Below are 24,192 nucleotides of genomic sequence, written 5' to 3' on the forward strand. Positions count from 1 at the left end.
GAAGATGCCACTCCGTCTCTTCAGAGGTGAGGCTCCTTTTCCTAGAGCTGTTCTCACCTTTCCTTGAAGGTGTAGCTTCCCGGATCAAATTCCCGCTTCCTGGGTACTCTCCTCAGTCAGATGTCCTGCTCTATCAGGACTTCATGCGTACAGACACCTGGAAGAGAGCCCACGCTTAGGTTTAGAGGCCTCTCACCTCACTCAGAAGGAAGCCACTATCACCCCAACCTCATCCAGGCAGGTTTGGAGGAGCTTCTAGAAGCCACATTTAGAAATGGGTTGACTGGGGCCTGTTAGCATCTTCAGCCTGAGCCAGCCAGGCAAAAAGATAGGCTGTGTGATTCCAAAAGAGATATGCTCCCTCTCTGAGCTTGGATCGAAACAAGCTCTGTGTACCACTTGCCAGGGAGGGCAAAGCACAGGCACCTGACTTCTTCCTAAGACAGCTTTGGTTCCCAGGCCCCTGATCATCAGACCAGCCAGTGCTCATATTCCAAACCCAGGCCACATCCCCGACCAATCACATCCCAGTGCCTGGGGGTGACACAAAACACACAAGACTCTGGCTGGGAGCCCGAGAACCACTGTGACGAGGCCCAATGCCCTGCCACCCAGGGAAGAGTTGTCATTGAAAACTCAGGAGGATTTAGTGCCATCTTCTGGTTCACGTTAAATACGGTAAGTAAACTTTTTCCTTTTCATTCAGTGTTTGAATCTGTTTTTTCCTGTTTTTCAGATGTAGAGTCAGGACTAGAAAGAGATCAACTAGCGTATGATTTCAGTCAGTCTGTACAAGGACTGAAAATGGGGGAATTGAAGTCTTTATTCTCGTCTGAGACTCTTCACCTCCCTCCCCAAACACAGCTACTCACCACCGTTAATTGTCCGTTTTTATCTTTATAGACTTGTTCTTCTGGGCCCGTGTCGAAAACTATTGTGCCTTCTTTTCCAGGACTAATATAAAACTGTAAGCTTAAAATACACAAAACAATGAATTACTGACATAGTCTTATTTTTTCCCTCTCAGCCTTTGGTCTGCAAAAGAGATTTACTTATGAAGTATTATTACTAGTTTCAAGGTTGAGTTCCTGTTTTATTAATAGTTTTACTGCATGTAGCACATTCAGTTCTTCGAGGGCCAATTTGATGTCTGAGTAACTATCCACCTTTATACTACAGCTCTCGTCGTGGGCTAGGTCTGCCCTCAGACCTAACTCTCCCATTCGATGTGTGAATTGACTCATCAGGTTATAAAGACTGGGACGTAATAGGAGCAGGAGTCCGGGGGAGCAGCCTGCTTTCCTGGGGGCTCAGGGGGCAGGATTGGGGGCCCGGTGCCTGCCTCGGCCCAAGAAGGAGAGGCATGGTCTTAGGACATCGCGTGCCGTCCCCGACCAGCTGTGTGACAGTCCGCCTGCTGGTTAAGCCCCTGGTGCCTGTGAAGTGGCAAAGGTGGCACCTACCTCAGAGCTGCCGAGGGAACTGCATTAAGTACTGGACGTGCCTGGTATTTTTGTGTGTCCTAAAGAAACGTTAGCACTTTTCCCTCATCAGTCTGTACGCAGCCTGCGAAGTTGAGGCCCACTGTGCTTAACCACGTGTCCCCCCAAAACAGCTTTCAGCTCAAAGGTGTGGTGGTCACCTGCTCTGGCCCCAAGGTCCACTCTGTGACAGCTTCCCTCAGGAACACAGGCACCTCCTTTGAATACTGGTTGGTAAGACTGCTGTCCCCTTAGATCAGTGAGTGAGCACCGACTTCATTTCCCTGGAGCCCCAATCATAGGGGTGAGGGAGGAAGTTCTCCATCAGAAGGGCAAGGGGACCCCACTAGAGGCTTCTTGCCCCGCCCCTGCTGGGAGGCAGGTGTGGGTGAAATGATGAACACTCACGTCGTCCTTGATGCGTTAATAAACATTGTAACACTGAATCACTTCCTCTGCTGGAGATGAAACCACCTACCTTCCTTGAACAACATTTACAACGTTCTCCTTTTTAGCCAGCATGACGAGTTTCGTGACTGCTTCAAAGATGTGTTCACACTGTAGGATGGCGTCCCCCTGAGGCGGAGAGGAGAGGACAGCACCGTTTCAGGGGCAGCGCCGTAAAGGCACGTGCTCTCCAGTTCTGTGGTTTCGCGGTTAGTCCGCCCAGCAGCTGGGCGCTGTGCCCTGTCCCTGTGTTATCAGAGGCCGGTGGCCACCAGTTACCTTTTGCTTGCTGGCTCCAGGAGAAACATGAATGACTAAGATTCCATCACTCAGATTGCTAGTAGAGATACCTTAAGACAGATTCAAAGTTAGGAACCAGGAACCGGACAACCTGACATTAGTACAGATAAAAGGAGGTGTACCTAGGGGCTCCCCCTCCCCACACTTTTCCCTCCCCGCTGGGCCCAGTGGGGTGAAGGGCTGCCTCAAACAGCTGGCATGCTGTTGGGATGCAGAGGTGGATTGAATTAAAAACAGGTCACTGTAGGGGGTGACTACTGTCCAGCCTGGTCACTTGAGTGAAGTAGGTCCCACTGATATTGATGCCAGAACAGCGCCCCACGCTGATGGCGACTCACTTCTGGGGTGCCCAGGAGCTAGGTCAGTCGGAGGACTGCCCGCGTCTTACCTTTGAGCGCCGAGTACTCTATTTTCTGCTTGACTTTGGCAAGTTCCACCACGTAAGCCGCTTTCTGAGTGAGAACGAGTTGCCGCGGTCGTGCCTTGAAGCCTCTCCTGTCGTACTTAATGACCGGGATGCCGTACTGCAAGGAGGTTACCGTCACTACGAGGGGAAGGTTACTTCATGGGCGGAGGGGCAAAGCACTGAGTTCCTGGTGACTCAGAGGCCGGCACAGTGAGTTCAAGCGCTCAGAGGCTCGGCCGGGTTTTGCAGAAGCGGGTGTTTCCGGCCCCCCGGCCCCCTGCCAGGTAGGTTTTGATTCCTAGCTCTGCCTGTGGCATTGCCCCTCCGGGGGAGCCACGGCTGCGGCCACCTGCCTCACAGGTCTCCTTCCTCTGAGGGGTCAACGCTCCGTGGGCATTGGAGACCTCAGCCAGAGGATGCGCCAGCCTAGCCACTCAGGTTGCTGCTCTCCAGGGGACCCAAAGTGACAGAGCAGCCAGGAGCGCCACCACGAGCTTCTTGAACCTGCCTGGGATCACACAGCTACTCCGTCACAAAGCCCAGTCAGCACCCATGCACCTGGCCTTGCTGCTGGCCACTAGGGCGCATTTCATGGTTAAGTTCACGGCCGTAGTTCACTCAGCTTCATACATGACCAAACAGTTCCTAGGGTGACTGATAAGGACCGTATGAACAGCAGCAGGCATCTAACAGTGGTGGTCCCCAAATCTTAGTACCCAGAGCATCACGGTTGAGAGCCCAGCCCAGCCACATGCACCCCTGACTCGGCGCAGACAACAGACCCTGTTCCGACGCCATCAGGGAATCCTGTCGGAGGCCAGGACCCACACTTACTTACCTGGATTTTCTCATTGCTAATGAGTTGAAGCACTTTGGGGTTAATGTCTTCTTCATCTAGGGAGGGAACCAGAACACAGTGAATCATCACTAAATACCACCCTGGGCAAAAGCCACTGTCACCTGCTGGCTCTGTGTCACTCTGGGACCAAGACCTTAGCTGGGGAAGAGCCATCAGGAAATGCTATGGAGCTAAAAATTTTCCTTTGGCTTTTTTTTTTTTAAATAGGAAAATGAGTACACAGATGGAAGCATGCACAGTACTTACCTATCCGACTGTTGGCAAAGGGTTGGTTTAAACTTTCTGTGTAGCCTTCTTTCTTCCCCCTGAATACGGCGCTGGTGATCACCTTTTGCTGCATCTGGTGACACATAATTGAAGGTACAGACATGGAGGCCACGAGACCCTGGGACAGAAGGGCTTCAAGGTCCAGGCATGGCACGCTCCCCTGGATAAGCTGGGGGAACTTGGCCGTCCTCCCACACAGAAATCAGAACACCTCCCTGCTATGGCCGGATGCTCTAAGAAGTACTCCGGTAGAAACGGAGTTGATACTTAGGGCTCGTTTTTTTTCACTTGGACTTGCTTTCTGGAAGTGGAATTCTCAGAATTTCTGGGAGCAGTTTCTTCTGGGTCAGAGACAGGCCAACTACAACCCGCGGGCCCAATGCAGCATCTGGTCTGGTTGTGCGGAAGTTAAGGTGTATTGGAGCACAGCTATGCCATTCAGTGACGCATGGTCCCTGGCTGCTTTGGGGCTAGAGCAGCAGAGTTGAGTAATTGTAACAGGTCCCGTGACCTGCAAAGCCTAAAATACTTACTGTCTAGCCCTTTTGGGGAAAAGTCTGCTGAGCTGCAGATGAGCATAAACAAAACCAGACCTCCAGCAGAGAGGGGTCCTGCATTTGCCCTCTGGATTGTTTCCCATGGTAACCACATGAGTGATGCTGATTTTAACAGCTGCCATTTAACAGAGCTCTGTGCTAAGTGGTCTGCATGTTTAATCCTCAACATGTGCACAGGGCGTGGGCGTGGGCCTGGCGTGACCCCTGGCTTACAGGTGAAATGGTGGGTGAGGACTGCTGACTAACAGTCCAGCTGTAGGGCCAGCGCCAGCCCCGCTACCGCTGTCACCACGCACGGCCCACGTGCCTACCAGCGCTTTCCTCTCGGCTGTGATCTCGCGGCAGTACTTCCGAACCAGGTTCCGCGTGCACATTTTCCTGAGCAGATCCGATGCCTGCGTGGAGAAGACGCTTTTCCACGTGCCCCACTCCACCCTGCCTTGCGCTGTGCCACCAGAATAGCAGCTTTGAAAGCATAGTTGAATTCAGTTCCAGTCTTGTGCTACCTTTTCACTGCTGCTAAGCTAGTGGTTCTTGAATGCATTTGAGTCCCCTGTAGCTGTGTGAAACGCTTCCTACTATGCTATCTCAGTGGTCCAGGTTAGGGCCCAGGAACCTCACGGTGCATGGAGGGTCCTTGGGCCATCTTTAGAGCAACACTGCTGTAGGTGACAGTCACCTAACCCTTCTGGAAGGCTACATCAAGAATGGAAACCATTTAAAAGTGCTCTGTATAAGCAGATCTTTAATGGCTTTATACTTCCAGTAAGGCTATTACGGATTCTGAGGAAATTTCTCACGCAATACTCTTGCAAGAGAGTGCTTTGCTAAGGCAGCCCTTTCAAGCCACTTGCAACATGAGTCCCAGTGGAGTCCTTACGTTTTGCAAAATGCCAGGAGGTATCAGCCAACTCTTGTCCAAGACGTTCTTTGGGACATGATACCGAAGATTCAAGATGTAATTCTTCCGCATGAACACGATAAAATCCTCATTGTCAGGACAAAGAGGCTTGTCTCGGTTGATGAATCCCTTTATGAACCTAAATAGGAAAGTGTTGTGTTAGTTTTCTGACCTGTTTCTTCACTGGGTTCTCTCCATTCGTCTGATTCAGAGGATGCCGAATGGTAGAGATTATTCAGATGGTCTTGTCTGCCAGAGCCAGTAATGTCACCCACAGGCCAACTCTGCCCCACAGTATTTCACCCACACTATTTTTTGCTTTGTTTTGAGTAGCTTGAATTAGTTACCAACAACAAAAAGGAGGCATTACATGGAAGCCAGATTTCCAGCTTTCCTTGAAAAATCTAAAGATCTGGCAGTGCCGGCCTGTCATTTTCTCGACAGCAGCTGTCATCCGAGATGAAGTGAGCTTTCCAGTTTGCTGCACTCCCCACCATGCCTTATTGTCTTGTTCAAGCTTATAAGACTCACTTTACGGCCTGGCATCAGAAGGCATTTGACTCTGTGACTTTTGAACTTGACTAAGAAAAACTACAAATATACTAAGTTGTGATCACCATCAAGTTAGGGTGCTTAGAGGAAAGAGAGCTGAATTCCTAAGGGTTGACATCCAAAAAGGAAGGCGACCTTTCTGCACAAATTCAAAAAAGCCAGCCAAGCAGCCCCTCCTCCCTCCTGAACCCAGGAACTTACCTCCTTATAATATACACAGCCCACCTTTTCCTTTGGGCCTTCTTCCGAGCCAGGGCTCCACGCCAGTGGGTTTCCAGTTTGATGGCTGAAAGAGTTCACTGCCGGCATTAGAAGGTGTGCACAATCATATTTAAATGCGAAAGGCTTTTTCCGAATTAGTCATCCACGCCACAAACATCCATGTGCCCGCTACGGCACTTGGCTAGCCCCAGAGATGGAAAGTCGGGTGAAGGTCATCATTTCTTACCTGGGGGCGTTCAGGGGACACTTCACTAGGGAGATAGGAACACGGGGCGCTATGGGGAGCTTTGAGGGAAGGCCCGACATTACACGAGGGCACCAGAGTTTCCCAGGGTCCTTTTCAGGGACGAGAGCAGCACTTGTGATGATACACGTTTGTCTTACCACCGTGTTTGGTTTGTTCACCAGGTGTACTTTGCTTTAGTTGTCTGCATTTAACAACTGGGATACATAAACTGGGACACACAAATTCGATTTCTGGTTTGTCTCCCAATTTTTAAATGCTTTTCCTATTACTCTGTTAATCCATATTTTTCTTGTAATGCTTTTTCTTTTTTCCTCATTGTTCCAAAAAACAAACGAACGAAAAAGAAAAAAATCCCACCGACCAAGTGGAAACAACCCAAACGTCCACCAACAGAACAGCTGAGTTGTGTATACTCGGCATAGCACAGGGAAGGCAGATTACGGCCCTTGGGCTGGCCACCTGTTTATAAATAAAGCTTAATTGCAACACTCCTCTGCCCATGCATTTATGTATTTGCTCAAAGCTGCTGTCATTCTACAATAGTAGAGTTAGTAGCTGCAACAGAAACTATATAACCCACAGGTCTGAAATACTATCTGGCCCTTTAAGGAAAAAGTTTGCTACTTCTGGGTAGTGTGGACTACTATACAACTATGAAAATATATAACTATAAGCATCTACTGACTGAATCTGTAAAACAATTTAGTATAAAATACAGTATAATTTCATTCATTTCAAATCATGCCAGTCTATAATTACATTGAGTGGTGCATCCATGGATGGAAAACTATTTAAAAACCCATGGGAATTATAAATGCAAAATTCAGAAGATGGGGGCAGGGGCTGAGAAGTGACTGGGGAGGGACAGAGGAAAGGGACTCCAAGGGTCCTCACGTGCCTTTGTTAGTAACCTTTTTAAAAAGTTTTCCTTTAAACACGCATATATTGAGGGTCAAATAAAACATGTCCATGGGACAAATACAGACACCATGTTGTAATCTCTGGTTAACAGAGTAGACACGAGAAGAGGCCCTAGAACTGGCTCCCAGCAAGGTTTCAAGGACAGGCGGCCGGGGGAGGATGCGCAGAGGAGCCTGTGTCCCCAGGACAGGCCAGGTGAGAGACCCTGGGGCCCGCTGCAGGCTGGGAAGTCTCTGTGCGCTGCTTACCTGCTTGTTTTTTTTTCACATAGACTCTCCTTTCCAGGCAGGCTTTGTATGTGGCTTGAATTCTCGCAACTTAAAACAAAACAAAAGTTTTGGTGAAATGGCTCTGTGTGCATCGTTGCAGTTGTGACCTTGAAGGGGAATGTCAGGAGTGACCTGCGGGGCATGCAGCGCAGAGGGGATAGAGGAAGCCGATTCAGCAGGGTCACACAGGGTCACGTGGAGCCTGGCGTCAGAGCTGCCCAGTGACTGGAGCTTTCTCTTCCTCTTGTGTTCCTCAGGGTAAGGGCCAGAGCCAACATCTAGAGGTCCTGCTGCACCCTGGTTCCATGCCAGGTGTTACATTTTGTCCTCATCCCATCCCTGCCCCCACGCGGGTACCAGCACACTTTACTAATGGGGTGCTAACTTGCTAGCTGCTGAGGCATCGCAGCTCCTAAGGCGGTTATGACCCCAGGCCTGCAGGACCACACTCCCTCCCCATGTAGCTTCTCCTCCATCCAACTCCTCCTCCCAGTGACAGGTCCCACCACAGGCCAGGCTCCTCCAGGGTCTGCAGACTGTTAACGTCCCATCCCCTGGGAGCTGGTGCGAAATGCTGGCTCAGGTCCCCCCGCAGCCAGCACCTGCCCAGTAACCAGATTCCAGTGATCGGTGCCCACTGCTGTGTAGGGGTCAAAAAACGAGACCCGCACAGCAGTTCAGAGTCCAGGTTCTGAAGCCAGAGACCCGTGTTCACACCCCAGCTCTGCTGCTTACTAGCTGTGTGGCCTCTAGCAAGTGACCGACATCTCTGGGCCCCAGTTAACCTGACCGAAGCAAGGCGACGATCTCACTCCATAGCTTTGTTCTGAGGATACAAGCTCATGAACACGGAGGGCTTGGTCTGCACTGGCACACAGCAAGCACCCGCCTGCTCAAGCAGCGTCTTCCTTGACAGGCCGGTTTCAAGGAAGGAGCCCTGCTCCCCCAATAGTCTTCATTTTTCATTGTTTACACTTTCCCACCGCCTCACTTTTCTCATCTACCATTCCAAACAGACAGCCTGGCTGTAGGCTCTGAAGCTACACCATTCAACATCAGATAGTTATACGAAGAGTTTTTAAATCCTTCATTTAAGGGGGATGGACTCCCGTGGCACACAAGAGATTGATCCAAACTAGAACCGGGCGACACCACAGTGTTTGTTTCCATGTGCATCCGTGACGACCTCCAAACACTACGGCATAAATTCACATGTATCCTCATAATCCCATATCTTGTTTCTGGTTTCCAAAGCCAATGCTTCTAAATCAAACACCACGTTTAAGATGTATCCCAAGCTAAGCTTGTTCATTCCACATTCTGTTGAAGTCAAGACCAAAAAAATTCATACCTAATTGATGTTTACTGAATTCAAAGGCATCTTCTGTAGCAAATAGAGTTCTGGGGAAACGAATGAATATTTTGGTTCTAGAAGTGAAAAAAGAAGAGTGTTTTAATTATTAACAGGTCAGTTGCCCTCTGTAGAGAGTTGAATAGTGTTCTCCCCAAGTTCACGTCCACTCAGAACTTCCCAGACATAATCAAGGTAAGGATTAAGATGAGATCATTAGGGTGGACCCTAAATCCAAGAAGGTCCTTAAAGGAGACAGAAAAAACAAAAAAGTGATACAGGAAAGGAGACCCTGTGAAGATGGAGGCAGAGACTAGAGTGATGTGGCCACAGACCAAGGGATGTGAGGAGCCACTGGAAGCTGAAAGAAGTAAAGGAAAGATCCTTCCATAAAGCCTTCAGAGGGAGCATGGCCCTTTCAATACCTTGAGTTTGGACTTATAGCCTTTAGAACTGTGAGAATAAATTTTTTTGGTTTAAGCCAGCTAGTTTGTGCTAATTTTTTATGCAGCCCATGGAAACGAATACACCACCCTAACCTGCAGTTACTTCCCTGGGTTCTAAAAAGTGATGACAAAGAATATGGATCTCATTAGCAGTGATAAATTGTAAATAGGGACCTGTAATGCCTGCCCTACCCACCTACCCTTGGAGGGAAACTTCCCACTGGGGGCAGCCGTGTGCCATGTTGCATGATTCCCCACGTCCCATCCCAGGTTATGGAACAGGGACAGATCCCACTCTCTACCTTCCATGGCCTGCCTCCCTCAGGAGGTGCTACGCCCCATTCCTCTCAGGGATCTGGCTTGGAAAAACAACTGCTTTTTGAAGCAGGGCCCAAAATAGACGTGTGAGGATGGAGAGGGACCACAGACGGCTTTGAACAGGCGAGAATCTTCCTGGTTCAAAGCTTTTCAATGGATACACCAAAGCTATCCTGCTCGGGACAACTACGGCTAGAGGAACTGTCACATCGTGTAAGTTTTGACATCCCCTCTTAGAGGTCCTGCGTACATTTGAACAGAGAAAGACTCTATAGACACTCAGCTAGTGTCGGAAGTGTTGAGTGTTGTAAGTCAAGTATTGAGAGTGAAGGAGACACACGGCAGTTTTTTTTTTTTTTTTCCTTTAAAGAGCTGCGTTTAAATTAAGTGAATGGACAGATCTGCTTGTAAATCTACGTAATTTCCTGGAACATGAATCTCTGGGCTCTAGATGGATATGGATCAACGCCTGAAACACTGGGACGGTGACTTCCCAGCCACTCACCTCCCTAACTTGTACTCGTCCGGTTTGTAGCCGATGTATTTGATCAGCCGCTCCACGCCCTCTGCTGGCGGCCCGTGCCAGTGCGGCCAGGTGTCCGGGCACAAGGACTTGTACCTGCAGAGAGGAGCAGCGCGCCCAGAAAGCCAGGATGTGACTGACTCAGCCCTCTGCCCAGCCCCGCCACACTGCGTCACCACAGCCCTGTCGCGGTTTTGCAGTGCTAGTGTTCAGGACTAGTGTGGATGGCGATTCGGATGTGCCCGAGGGAAGCCGTCAAGTGCTTCCTTTAAGTGAAAGCGTGGAAGTTTGTACGGCGTTTTATCACCTCACATCATCACTAGGACAGGGGTGAGGACAGTGTAAATACGGTATTTTTAGAGACCACATTCACCTAACTTTTATTATGTATATTGTTCTAATTCTACTTTATTATTAGTTATTGTTAATCTCTCACTGTGCCTAATTTATAAATTACATATGAGAGGTATGTATATTTAGGAAAAAACATAGTATAATAGGGTTCCGCACTATCCGTGGTTTCAGGCATCCGCTGGGGGGTCTTGGAACGTGCCCTCCAAGGATAAGGGGGGGACTGCTCTAAGTGTTTTACTGGCTTCAGAGCAACAAAACAGACTTTACCTTTGCAAGAAATGCTCGTATTTCCGCCGGTATGCAAAGCCGGCCCGCCTCACCCGCAGGTGTTCCATCAGCCCCAGGTACTTGATCTGATGGCTTATGAGGAAGTCGTCAAACTCGCCTTTGGAAACAGACGGGAGAACGACAGTAAAGGACACACCCCATGGCTCCATTTTCGCCGAGAGAGACCAGAGGAGAGGCTGCAAGCTGACAGTCTGTGAGCGGGGGTCTAGCCACAGATGGGTTTTGTGAAGCCCTGATTGAGCTTTATTTAATGGGAGATTTACAGGAAAGCCTGGGTTTCTGGTTTCTCTTGAAAAACTATGAGATCTGTCCATTCTTGACAACAACAGCTGGTAGGAAGTCATGCTGCCCCTTTAACAGAGGGTGCCCTCTCCAGTCTGTCGCAGTCCCCTCCACTCCCTATTGCCTTATGCTCAGTCTGCTTCACTCACTTGCTCTTCCTGCCCGGCCTCTGTAAGCCTTTGGCTGCATGACTCTTCTATAGACCACGGCATGAGTTTAGAAAACAGCCAAGTCACGGACCGTTTTGTAACACTGCAGCTGTGTGGCTCCTAAAATGAGCCAAAATCTGAGCAAGGCTCCCAGAGCCACCAAGCCCTGTCCCCGTTTATTCACCTTCTATCATTAAAATTGAAAACAATGTATGTCCACAGCCCAAGGACGAGCCACTGGTGGTTTTTAGGATTTTACCCCACCGCCATTTTGGTTTTCCTCCCAGCCTTGTTTCCCTGGGCTCACAACTCACTGGGTTCTTTCTTCTCATTGGGCTTGATGCAGCGGATGTAAGAAGGTTCCTTGGAGATGAGAATTTCCAGAAGGCTGCTCAGGCTGTTTTTAAACTGAGTCCCCACCTGCGGGGAGAGAGAATGAGCTAAGTAGGCATTGCTACTCCCAGTTAATACCAAGAAGACAGGTGAGGGCAGATGACTCTGGCCCTTTAGACCCAAACTCTCAACAGATTGTTCTGCCTGTTAACGTTGTCACCCATTAAGAGAAGGCTTTGGGTGTTCTAACTGAAGAAGCCCAAGCTCAGTCTGGTTAAGCAGAGGCTAGACACGCATCTTCCCAGAATGCTTCGCCCACTCAGCAGGTACGCAGTGAGCTGCTCGTAGGAGCCAGCATCACTGCCAAGCCCTTCCGCCACCACATTCCCATTCCCTTGTTTCCAAGCGTCCGTCGTGACACACTACTAAAGTTGGCATATTCCTGTCCCCTCCCCCACTAGGTCGTAAGCCCCATGAGCTCAGGGACCTTGTCTGTTTTGTTCTTGCTAAAGCCCCCGTGCCCAGCCCAGTGCCTGACACAGTAGGTGCTCCATGAAGTGTCTGCAAATGACCACACGGGTTGCTAACCTTGGAAAATACATACTTAATAGAACCCGTTGGAGAGGGATACTTCCAGAAAAGGGAGGACTTAAAAAGGGCAGGCAGCCGGAGGAACTGCGTGCACCATCTGGGCGATTTTTGCCATCTTTCTCATTTCACACGGGGCATTTTTCCTGCTCACCGTGGGCGACCTCCTCCGGTTTTCCAGCTCGGCCGCCAGGAAGCATTCCTTCAGGATGCTGTTTTTGGACATGCACAGCACCTGCCAGCAAAGGAGAGTGAGCACCACTAAGGTCCTCTCTCAGTGAGAAATCACTAGGGGCCCGCGGGGAGGCTCACGGCAGCGTGCGCGGCGGCCCGGAGCCATTTGCTCTGGGAGCACTTGAAGAAGAGGGGAAAAAGCATGATCAAGTGTGGATGGAAGTGTTCAAATACTATATCCACCGCTCTGTCTACGTGGCGAGGCCGTCTGACACAATGAAGCCATAATTGTTCCCAGTCCAACCTGTGGCTCCAGAAAAATGGGTTAAAGATGATCTCCAAAGACATACAGGTGGCCAACAGACATGAAAAGATGCTCTACATCACTACATCACTAGTTAGGGAAATGCAAATCAGAGCCACGGCGAGGGGTCACCTCACACCGGTTAGAATGGCCGTTAGCAACAAGACAAGAAATAACGAGAGATGGAGGGGCTGGGGAGAACAGGGAACCCTCACACAGCGCTGGTGGGAACGTTAATGCGTGCAGCCGCTGTGGAAAACAGTACGAAGGGTCCTCAAAAATTAAAAATAGAGCTACCATATGACCCAGGAATTCCCCTTCTGTGTATATATCTGAAAAAAAAAGGAAAACAATTATTTCTAAAGATAAATGTATCCTTATGTTCACTGCAGCATTGTTCACAGTGGCCAGGACATGAAAATAATCTGTGTCCTTCAACATATGAATGGATAAAGAAGACGTGGTACGTACATATATACAATGAAATATTGCCATTCGCGACAACTTGGATCCTGAGAGTATCATGCTAAGCGAAGTAAGTCAGACCGAAAAGGACAAGAACCATATGATTTTGTTCATATGTGGAATATAAAAACAACAGCACATGAAGAAAGGAAACAAAACAAACTAGACATGGAGGGAAGGGGGCTGGGGGGAGGATGCAGAGGGTAAAAGGAGGTCAGTTACATGGTGACAAAAGGAGACTAGACTTTGGGTGCTGAGCACACAATAGCGTATACAGATATTGTGTTATAAAGTTGTATTAAATATACTTGGATACAAAACAGTTAACTATTTCAATATAAAATAAAGGCTTTAAAAACCCAAGGCTTCTCTTACTAGTAGGGTAAATGGAAGGAGACTGGGACTTAGTCCTAGGGGCTAACCCTGGCTCTAGGCCCACCTCAAGGTGTCACAACTTCTCTGGGTCTGCTTCCCCATCGGCAGTTCACGTTGCCCCAGTATATTACCATGGCACTGGGACAAAAATCTCTGCTCCACCCTGGGAACCTTAGCCTGCTGAGCTCTCAGCCCCCTCTCCTAACATTACCCCTCACTGAGCTTGTCTGTGCCTCAGAGCCTTTGCACATGCTGGTCCCTCTACCTGGAGTAACCTTGATCATTCTCATTCAGGTTTCAGCTCAGAGTCACCTCGGCAGGGGTGTTTTCTCTGAGCCTCTGAACTAAATTTAAAATGTCCCCTCAATCACAGTTCCTTGCTTATTTTCTTCATAGCACTTTCCAGTGATGGATAATTCATTTGTGTATGTATATATTTGTTCCTGGCCACTGTTCTCCCTCCCACCCTGAAACTCCAGAGCTAGCACAGTGCCTGACACATGGGAGGGGCACCACACACACTTGGATGGGTTTATTAAGTGAAAGGTTCACACAGATAATCTTAAATGTCTGTTCCAGCCATGACATGCTGGAGTTCTAACACAGTGCCTGGAGAGGAAAAACCAGAAGAACAAATTGACCCAAAATCGGCACCACAGGTGATAGCCCATACCCAGCAGAAACACACACAGTTAAGTTTCAGACTTACCTCTTTCAGATGTCTGTAGAGGAGATCATTGTTTTTTTCCAAGAATCCTACAAAATGCAGAGTAAAACATTTTTGAATCAATGGCTTTGCCTAAAAATGCAATTCCATCCTAATTGATTGCAAAAGGAAATCCTAAAAATAATCTCCTAGGATTAGACAAGAGTTCTCAGCCTTGGCATGATGACAGTTGAGGCTGGATAATTCTTTGTTATGGGGACCATCTTGTGCATCATGGGATATTGAGCAGCCTCCTGGCCTCTATACCCACTAGATGCTGGTAACATTTTCTCTTCTTGTGACAAATATATCTCTAGGCATGTCTGAGACATGTGGAGAACTCGGTGTCCAGAACCGAGCCTATGGCATGCCTGCTACACTCTAAATCCTGGTGTGCTACTACATGAACGCGCCACCTTGTACACGGGCCTAGTCTGGTAGGAAGGACCACGCAAACGGTGAATGACATGGAAGTGACAGAAGCGGCACTGAATTTCAAGGGCCGCCTGGGTAGACAGCATAGATGGATGAGAAAACCAACCCCACCACTGAGAAAAATCAAAACCCAAACAGCAGGACTTGTGGTACCCAACGCCATCTTCATACCAAGGAAGACACATCACTTCCGATTTTACAAGCTGGCATGTGTCACTTAAAACCCACATAAGTAAATTAGTAACTGAGTGTCATTATAAAGCCAAAACCAGCTTAAAAATACGTGAATCAGAAAAAAAGACGCCATCAAAAAGGTCTAAGATGCAACCTTCTTAGATGACAATTGGGAGGTTATCAAAACTATTCACTGTGATAGAATATACATAACATAAAATTTACCATTTTAACTTTTTAAGTGCAAAGTATAATGACATTAAGTACATTCACATTATTGTGATCAGATTGGCAAAAAATATATTGTCGGCTGTGCTGCAGAATTTTAATAATTAGTTTATGTGCGCCGTGAGATGAAAAGGGTTGAAAATCGCTGTGCTGCATGAAAGGAGCCAGGCACAAAAGACTACGTATTGTGTGACGTCCTTTCTATGAAACGTCCAGAGTGGGCAGATATGTGCTGATAGAAAGCACAATAGAGTAGTTGGCTATCTAGGGCGGTGGGAGGATGGGGCTCAGGGAAAACGGGGAGCGACTCTAACGTGTGCAGGGTTTCTCTTGCTGGTGATGAAATGATTTAAAGTTGACCGTGGTGATAGCCGCACCGCTACAAAGTGAACATACTAAAACCGTGGAATTGTACACTTAACGTGGGTGAAATATGTGATACGGAAATTATATCAAAGTGGATACACGTGTATATATCTAGTCATATACAGAGTAAGTAAATTTAAAAAGACTTCTCACACATGGCATGCTTGCCGGTGGGGCCCGGGAGCTTCTGAGAGGGGTGTGCAGCATTTCTCCAGTGGACACAGAGGCACCTGCGCGGCTGTGACCTCTGCCCCATGGGCCCTCACCTTTGGTGCAGTAGGTGACCTCTCCCGCGTAGTGGAACAGGCGGAACTCCATCCAGCCAATCCTCTTTCGGCCCTTAGAACCCGCCAGCTTCCGGCTGCAGCAGGATGGAAGTAGACAGGAGCTAAACCTTTCTGCTTCACAGCAACAACGTACCCATATATAGAGCAAAGGGAGAGACGTCTTTGGCGGGTGTTTAGGGCCCCTAGGTCAGCTGAAGGCCAGCACTGAAAGCCTACTGCCTGCCTCATCTTGGCTATAGATCAAGGTCCAAAATTAGACCCTTCCTTCTCCAAAGGACTGAGGAATAAAAGAACATACGTGAACCACATAAACACGTTTATTTTTACAAGGAAGTAACTTCCATTTTTCTAGGTAACAACCAAAACAATCTTACTACCTTACACTGTTATGATGTCAAGAGATGAAAACACTCATGAAATATTTTTCAGATTCTGGTTATTCATAATCTTTAAATAACTTTTTCTTGAAATGTCTATACATCTATATTGACACACATATCCTAAGTTTATACAGCTCAGTGATTTCTCTTACTTACATGTATGTGATTTGCCCACATCACTGCAGTTATAGGTTGTTCATTCTGATGGCTGTATTTTATTCCATTTGTGAATACAACGCAATTTATTTTTCCATTCTTGATTCATTTAATTATCCAATTACCCAATTCCATTTATGTATTCTGTCAATATTCTGTAGCAGGTTTGATAAAGCCACTACCATTTATTGAATTCTTACTTATCTGGTCAGAAATGCACTGGGGGACTTATGGAGTCATTTACAATTCTACACGGTAGGTTTACTAACGTTCCCATCCTGCAGAACGGGAAACAGACGCAGGAGTGTTGCTTGCCCGAGGTCAAGTGTCTAATAAGTGGCTGAACTGGGATTCAAAGCAAGGCTTATATGACTCCAGAGTATACATCCTTAAATTCTCTCTTCATCTCAAAGATTAAGTTAAATTTCTAGCTTATTTCCTGGGATGCTGCAAATGCTCTATGTTTGCATCCGCATGGTGGTTGTGTGGGTATGCACAAATATAAAAATTCATCAAGTTGTATACTTCAGATACATACATCACTGTATGTATGTTATATCTGATTTTTTAAAAAAGACTATTTCATATGCACGTAGACATGTCCCAAATGAAACAATCATGAATAAAGATACAAAAATCTTTTTAAAATTTGACTTAGAATCTGAGTTTGATTTTTACTAACAAAAGGTATGCATATACTGTAAGTCCTCACTTAACATAGTCAATAGCGTCTTGGAATGGTGGCAAAACCACGTATAATAAAACTAATGTTACCATAGGCTAATTTATATAAACAAGAGTCAACTTCGACAGCATCTCATCAACCTTATAGCAAAATGATGTTATCCAAGGACCCGCTATACACGATATGGTGCATCCTAACAGTATATCTATTATGAAGACGGAGCTGGACTCCTGGGGAGCACTGCCCACGAGCCCAAGAAAATGGATATGCAATGATCTTCCTCCACGCAACAGCTTGTCAAAGGAGATACATACGTCTGGAAGTGCGCGTGCTTCCCCACTTTCTGTTCCAATTTCTCCAGGAAACTCAAGTCAGTAGCTGGACCAGGACGAATACATTCTTCATCCTTCAAAAGAAGAAGAGAAGCCGTGATCTATAGCACCACGCTCCACCAAGTCCCAGTTTAAGTGCTCGTACCAGCTGTGGCAGAATGTCCTGGACTAAAACATGTCATCTCACACAAGTTCAGGTGAGCATTTCAGAACAGGGGGGCTAACGCATCCCAAGGGCTCAGCTTCTCAGATTTGATAACTGTGCCATGGAACCAGAGGGACTGGCAAAACTCCATGAAAAAAAAAATCAACTCTGCCACCCACCTGATGCTTATTTCCAAAATCTTCCCAAGGACACGCACAGCTTCCAGGCCCAGCTGACAAACACTCAACCTCATTTTTTTTCTTAACTACACATTGCTGGCCAAGAATATGTTCCCTTTTACTCAAAACAAAGCCTTCATGGAAAGCCTGCTGTAAAACCACCTGAGCCTAAACTTTCATATTAATTTTTTTTTTTTTAGAGCGGGGGAGAGAGAAAGAGAGGGAGACACACATTAATGTGTGGCTGCCTCTTGCAGGCCCCCAACTGGGCACCTGACCTACAACTTAGGTATGTGCCCTGACAGGGAATCGAACTGGTGACCCTTTGGTTCACAGGCCGGCGCTAAACTTTCATATTTCTTAAGCTATGTCTTTCTACTTCCTAATTTGGGTCCTCAACAGCGATGACATTTAATTGACCATCTTTAAAAAATTAAGGATGAGGCCCTGGCCATGTAGCTCAGTTGGTTAGAGCATCATCCAGATATGCCAAGGTTGCTGCTTTGATTCCTGGTCAGGGCACATGCAAGAATCAACCAATGGATGCATCGAAAAGTGAAACAACTAATAGATCTCTATCTCTCCCTTCCTCTCTAAAAATCAATAAAAATAAATTTTAAAAAAACTAAGGATAAATCAACCCTGTAGCTTTTGTTAAAACAATAAAAACAACAAAAACCTGGTTAAAGTTGGCGAGACAACTCTTATAAAGCAGCGTTTCTATACTTTCTGGTTTCATCTATGGAAAACCAAATGGAAATAAATATTTTGTACTAAAACATCTTAACCTGCTCGTCTAGGAATCCCTATGAGCGTTGACTGTCCATTGCCTAGCTTAGGTCGGCCCACGCTTCCTGCAACGTGCTTCCCCAGACGTCCACAGGCAGGTGCACTCACTGCCTTCAGGTCTGCGCAGAGGTCACCTTCCCAGTGAGTCCTTCCTACACCATCTAAAGCCGAGCCCCCTTCCTGCACATCCGGCCTCATCTCCTCCATTGCACAAGCTGCATATGCTGCCCATTCAATTCTTTGCTGTTGGTCTCCCCACGCTGGCATTTGAGGCCTCCTGAGTGCGAGGGTTCTGATCCGTTTTGCGAACCACCATGTCCCAAAGCCCAGGGCACAGTCCTGGCACAAAGTAAGCATCTGATTGGCATGTGCTGAATGAATGGCATCTGAATGCTCTCCGTGGAACAGGCATAGCTCTGAGCCCTCTGCACACGTGATCTTGCTGAACTTGTCCGTACAGCTCCTCTCTGAGCTAAGCGCTATTACCACTGTACCCATTTCAAGATGATCAAAATTGGAGCCCAGAGAGGTTATGACACCTGCCTATGGTTGCACAGACAGTAAGCAAAGAGGCTAGGGTTTGAATCCAGGTGGTGCCCATGTGCCTGGCAACTAGCCACCACTCACTAATGTCCCTGCTGTGCTTTTCCACGCTGGGTTTACACAGCACTTAAGTGGGGTGGGGGTGGAGGGGGGAGACCAGTTATTTCACTAAAAGGGTGGCAAAGAGTGGTGTAGATGATCCTGAATGAAAAGCAAGGCAAGGCAATCATTTCTCATTGGCCTTTAGCATTTGTCTTAAAAACTGATTATTAGGAAATTGGAACAACTGCGGATTGGAGGGCTCTGATGTTCTCAGAAGACCCAATAGTCCCAGACAAGGTCTCAGGCCCACCCCATGGAGCCTCAGCTCAGACTCAGTGGGTTTTTAAACATTTTTTAGTAAAGGCTTCCTTTATGTGTTTTGGCTTCCTGCTCAATGCTAAGCATGAAAGCAGCCGCCACCAGACAACTGCCCACACGGGGCCCCCAGGTTTCTGGCTCATCCTTCCGTGTCTATGGCAGGCAGATAGGCACGCTCTCGTTTCAAAGGCCTTTCCTGGCCACCTCCCCGCGGCCTGTCATTTAGGTCTCTCAATGGAAGTGAGAGGGGGAAGCTCAGCCTAAAGCTCTGAGCAGAATTCAGCAAAACAGCTCAACTGGTATGTTTCAACCATCCCGTGGATCCCCTCTCAGCCCGTTCGCATCGGAGGAAAAGCTCTTCCATGCACCATGAACGCCGAGTGAGTGGGCTCTAAGCCCACATTAATGTTCTCACCAGGATAGAAATGATTCCTTTGTGTCTTTCCTCAACCAAATCGCAGATGATCTTGTTGTTGAAATACTGAATCGGCTCCCACTGAAATGACAAAGAGGGAAGAATTCTCCAAGGAGGATTTAGATGAGCAGAAAACACATTTCTTTTAAATGGGATTTCCAACATTTTTTTTTCCAAAAATCTGAGTATCATCTCTAACATTAAAAGATAATACTTTATGGACCTCAAAACCCATTTCCCAGGAAATAAGCAGAGAAGGAGTAAAAAATAATTCTTAGTACTAATCAGGGAAAATCAATAAAGTCATATTTCTCAGGTAAATATCTTTCACTAGTTAAGAAATCAAATGAGGAGAAAACATCAAAATGTTTACCTCTATACCTTCCATTTCATATTCTGCCTGTTCCGCTTTTAGAGTTCTCTCAATTAAGAGCTGCTGAAGTTTCTCATTGCAGTAATTTATACAGAACTGTTCAAAACTAGAGATGCAAAAGACGGAAATAACTAAAGCTATGTAAGTTGACCAATTTTTTTTTAAACTGTATTTACTTTTTTTTTTTTTAATGCCCTGGCTGGTGTGGCTCAGTGGGTTGAGCGCCAGCCTGCCTCGGTTCTCAGCCAGGACACGTGCCTGGGTTGTGGGCCAGGGGGACATGGGAGAGACAACTTGGATGTTTCTCTCCCTCTTTTTCTCCCTCCCTTCCCCTCTAAAATAAAATCTGTAGAAAATTTTTTAATTGCATTTACTTATGTTTTAAAATTAGATTTATTGCAGTAGCATTGGTTAATAATGATAAGTTTCAAGTGCACAGTTCCATTAGACATCATCGGTATATTGTACTGTGTGCTCACCACCGGAAGTCTGGTCTCCTCTGTCACCATGTATTTGCCCCCCTTTGCCCTCTACATCCTCCCCCAACTGCCCACCCCCGCTGGTAATCATCACACTATTGTCTGTGTCAATAGTTTGTTGGTTTTGTCTGTTCATTTGTTGCTTTCAGTTCTGTTGTATTTACTAATTTTTAATGATGCTTTTAACAGACAAATCAAAATCTTCATTAAGCAAATAAGTTACTAAATAGGTTACAAGAGTCAAGCTAAAAAAAGACATTTGCCTTTTTTATGGCTATTCGACTTCTAAAACAGCCTATGCAAATCTGGAGACTTTCTAGGAATGGGAAAATCAACTCCAATAACATCAGAGACGCTTTGCACCAGACCCAGACCTTAAAGATGAACAAAGGGCCTCACCCATTCTTGTCGAAGACTTCAAACCCGTAGATATCCAGCAAGCCAATCACCGTCTTCTTGGTGAACTCCTAGTCAAAATAACACACACGGCTCATCGCCAGCTCTTTCCCTTTGTGACACTCAAGGCCTGGCAGCTGCCGCCAAAGCTGGGCCTTGGCTATAAAGTTCAGGCTTTCCCTTCCCGCCAACAGCCCGCAGAAGAACCTTAGGTTGGAAACCCATCTTCCCAGCCCACTCCTGCTGCCTGCAGCCTGTCCAGCTCCCATCCAGCCTCCACATCCACCACCCGAGCAGTGAGACCTTCCTCTCCCGATTCCCTCCCTTGCTTAGCCCTCCTCAGCCGCCCAAGCCCACTTGCAATCTGGAAGGAAGAAAAGCAGGACGGGAAGGAGGGAGGGACCCTACAGACAGACAGCTAAGGAGACATTTATCCAGGAGAGAAGACAGGTGGTATGGCTATTATTTTAATTAAAGGGCCAAGTGCTGTCAGGCAAGGATGGATATATTTAGAGAACACATGCCTATGTTTAAAAAGGGGCGCAATGTAACATCATGTATGGTGTACAGGCATACTTCATTTTACTGCGCTAAGCATTATTATACTTCACAAAAGTTCGTTTTTACAAGTTGAAGGCAAGACCCTCCACCGGCAAAGAGATGATGGCTTGCTTCGCTTTATTGCGGCGGTCTGGAGTTGATCCCGCAATATTCCCAAGGTACGTATGCCTGTGCTGAATTGATGTCTCCAGAGTCTGTCCTTCGCATGCCGACCTCCATGAGTTTCACCACACCCATGTGACCTGAGCCCTTGTATCATTTCCTTAATTTCTAGCTTTGTGTAAATTCCCTTTTTATTTAAATAATTCCACTTAAAAAGGAAATGTGACCATAGGGTGAGGTCCAAGGAGTTGTATTTTGTCTGATGCACATTAAATATACTCCTGTTAATATTAAACATTTCTGTGTATACGTAAAGCCGCCCCGCATACTTTGAAACGCTCTGTGTTCCCTCCTTTGGGACCCACTGGAAGAAGCATTCAGCCGGCATTTTTGTGAGCCCAGCCATCAGCGGCTCTTGGTCAATACAGCGGTCCCTCTTTATATCGTGGTTCACTTATCGCGGCCTCACTGTATCGCGGGATTTTTAAAAATATTATATTTAATTATTTATCGCGGATTTTTTGCTCTATCGCGGGATTTTGCGGTACTGTATGCGTATGTTGTTAGAGTTACGTAGGTTTAAGAGTGTAGAATAAATGTAAGTTTCCTACTTCACGGGGGGGGGGGGTTCTGGAACGTAATACCCGCGATAAGTGAGGGAATACGGTACTCACAAGTTGTTTAGAGTAACTGTGTAACTTATAAAACGTTACCACGTCAGTGAGAGCAAGTCACCCAAAATGTGGGCCTCACCTTGCTCACTAAGGAGGAGTTGATCTTGTTGACCAGCCAAGTGAACGTTCGTCCATAAACGGCCTTCGCCATCGCATCTCTAGCGTAGAGAGAGAGTTCTAGTGTCAGTGGACACATCACCTGGAAAGAACAACAAGCGCATCATTGCAGAGGCTAAAAAATGTCCCGAGTTTTCAAATGACCCTTTAATGATGACCACCAGGGAGGATGCCACCTTGCCCCTGGACTTGTGCAGAGTAGCTATTTCCTGAGTGCCAAGCACTGTGCTGAGCTCATGAGATACAACCACGAGCAAGACAAACAGTTCTGCCCTGGCCAGGTAGCTCAGCTGGTTAGATCATTGTCCCAACACACCAAGGCTGGGAGTTTGATCCTCGGTCAGGGTGCATACAAGAAGCAAACAATGAATATATAAATAAGCGGAACAACAAATTGATGTCTGTCTGTCTCTCTCAACCTTTGTGGACTGGGCTCATATTTGGGGTGGCGGTGGGACATATTCAATAAGTCACACAAAGAGGAGTCATGTTGTTCGTAAGCTGAGAGTGACAAGTGCTGTAAGAAGACACACACGATGCTGTAGGGTAGCAGTGAGGTGACAGGGAAGGCTCCTGGAGGAAATGACCTTGGGGACTGAAGGACAAGGAGTCAACTAGATGAAACATATGAAGAGTGTTCCAGCAGAGGGAACAGCATATGCAAAGGCCCTGTGGCGGGCAGGCGTGGTGACCGTGAGACCTGGAGAGCAAGTGGTAGGGTGATGTTGGGGGGTGAGAAGTTAAGGCAGGAGACACTGGCAGGAGCTGGGCCACGCGGGACCTGATGGGCAGTGTTAGGGTGGGCTTCCTTGGGACCACCATCCTGCTGGCAGCAGCGGAGGAGAGGACAGGCGCATTTCCACCCAGAGCCATTTTTACCTCCTCAGTTTTGGCCTCAATCTTTCTATGGGTGAGAGCTTCCAGAAGGATTGATGGTTGGAACCCCAGGAGCTGCATAAATGATAAACCAAAATGCCATTCAGTGACCTGATTTTCCTCACTGGCTTATGAAGAGTTCGTGGAGTTTCCAGGCTCAGGGTTCTCTGCCCTGATAGTTGTGATTTAATGCAAAACAGGCCACAGTAGATCTTTCAACCAACTAGCTTTTACCCACGTCTTCAGCTACCCCTATACTCTCTTCACCCCCTAGCCAGGAAGAACATGGTGCCAGCCTTTCTGGGACATGAGCATATAGCTATCTGGTCTCCCCCCGGCCCCCACTCCTAATCTCTGAAAGTAAACATCACCTTGGCGATCCATTTGATCTCGTGGTTGACGGGTATGGTGGCCCAGCCTTGACGGTTCTCTCTAAAACAAATGTTGCCCAGGTGTAGGATGCTGGCAAGGATTCCAAAGAGGTTCTGGAACGTGGGGAGTGGAGAGGACAGGGAGAGAAGTCGGCAGCTGCCTAGTTGATACCTGTCATCAGAGGGGATACCCAAGGGAGAACCACCCCCCCTTCCAGCCCTGAGCTTACAGATCTGAATTTCTCTTATTCCCTTCAGATACTAGGGGTGTGGATGGGGGGAGAGCCTCAGTGGGGGGCAGGGAAGATGTCTCAGTCTCCTGCACAGGACACTCTTATTTTTACATAACCTTCCACCCAATACATACATACATACGCCTTGGTCCTCGGTGTATGTATGAATGTATGTATGTATGAATCATATTGTCCTAGAAAGATCAAATTTAACAAAAAACCAAAAGATGTAAAAACAATGCTTACAAATCCTACAATTTGCTCCAGTTTGTTTCAAAATACAAGAGTAAATAATTCTACAAGAATTCATTAAGAGTCTATGGGATTGGACTTGAAGGGAAGAAGAAATATTACCTCCTCCTTTCGCACCATGCAGGGGAAATTTAGGGCTTCCAGAAAAATGCAGAGCACCCTGTTAACATTTGACTTTCAAATAAGCAATGACTAATGC

At 47.1% G+C, this 24,192-nt stretch overlaps 1 protein-coding gene across 1 annotated transcript in view; it reads right to left on the reverse strand.

The window, feature by feature from the left end:
• Positions 1–24,192, reverse strand: part of MYO1H (myosin IH) — a 33,881-nt gene continuing 9,689 nt past the window's right edge. Inside the window, exons 7-31 of the mRNA XM_090291904.1 lie at positions 23,509–23,622; positions 23,141–23,212; positions 22,224–22,343; positions 20,811–20,878; positions 19,933–20,038; positions 19,560–19,640; positions 17,111–17,202; positions 15,555–15,649; positions 14,089–14,135; positions 12,216–12,296; positions 11,455–11,560; positions 10,689–10,806; positions 10,050–10,163; positions 8,781–8,857; positions 7,409–7,477; positions 5,972–6,056; positions 5,198–5,357; positions 4,629–4,712; positions 3,740–3,833; positions 3,473–3,528; positions 2,617–2,752; positions 2,208–2,278; positions 1,960–2,057; positions 873–972; positions 1–157 (exon numbers count right to left, since the gene is read on the reverse strand). Coding sequence (XP_090148030.1) covers positions 134–157; positions 873–972; positions 1,960–2,057; positions 2,208–2,278; positions 2,617–2,752; positions 3,473–3,528; positions 3,740–3,833; positions 4,629–4,712; positions 5,198–5,357; positions 5,972–6,056; positions 7,409–7,477; positions 8,781–8,857; positions 10,050–10,163; positions 10,689–10,806; positions 11,455–11,560; positions 12,216–12,296; positions 14,089–14,135; positions 15,555–15,649; positions 17,111–17,202; positions 19,560–19,640; positions 19,933–20,038; positions 20,811–20,878; positions 22,224–22,343; positions 23,141–23,212; positions 23,509–23,622 — 2,268 coding nt within the window. The 3' untranslated portion in view covers positions 1–133. The remainder of the gene's footprint in view (positions 158–872; positions 973–1,959; positions 2,058–2,207; positions 2,279–2,616; positions 2,753–3,472; positions 3,529–3,739; positions 3,834–4,628; positions 4,713–5,197; positions 5,358–5,971; positions 6,057–7,408; positions 7,478–8,780; positions 8,858–10,049; positions 10,164–10,688; positions 10,807–11,454; positions 11,561–12,215; positions 12,297–14,088; positions 14,136–15,554; positions 15,650–17,110; positions 17,203–19,559; positions 19,641–19,932; positions 20,039–20,810; positions 20,879–22,223; positions 22,344–23,140; positions 23,213–23,508; positions 23,623–24,192) is intronic.

Source organism: Furipterus horrens, unplaced genomic scaffold (assembly GCF_987537825.1).
Source record: "Furipterus horrens unplaced genomic scaffold, mFurHor1.1.pri manual_scaffold_11, whole genome shotgun sequence".
NCBI classification, from domain to species: Eukaryota; Metazoa; Chordata; class Mammalia; order Chiroptera; family Furipteridae; genus Furipterus; species Furipterus horrens.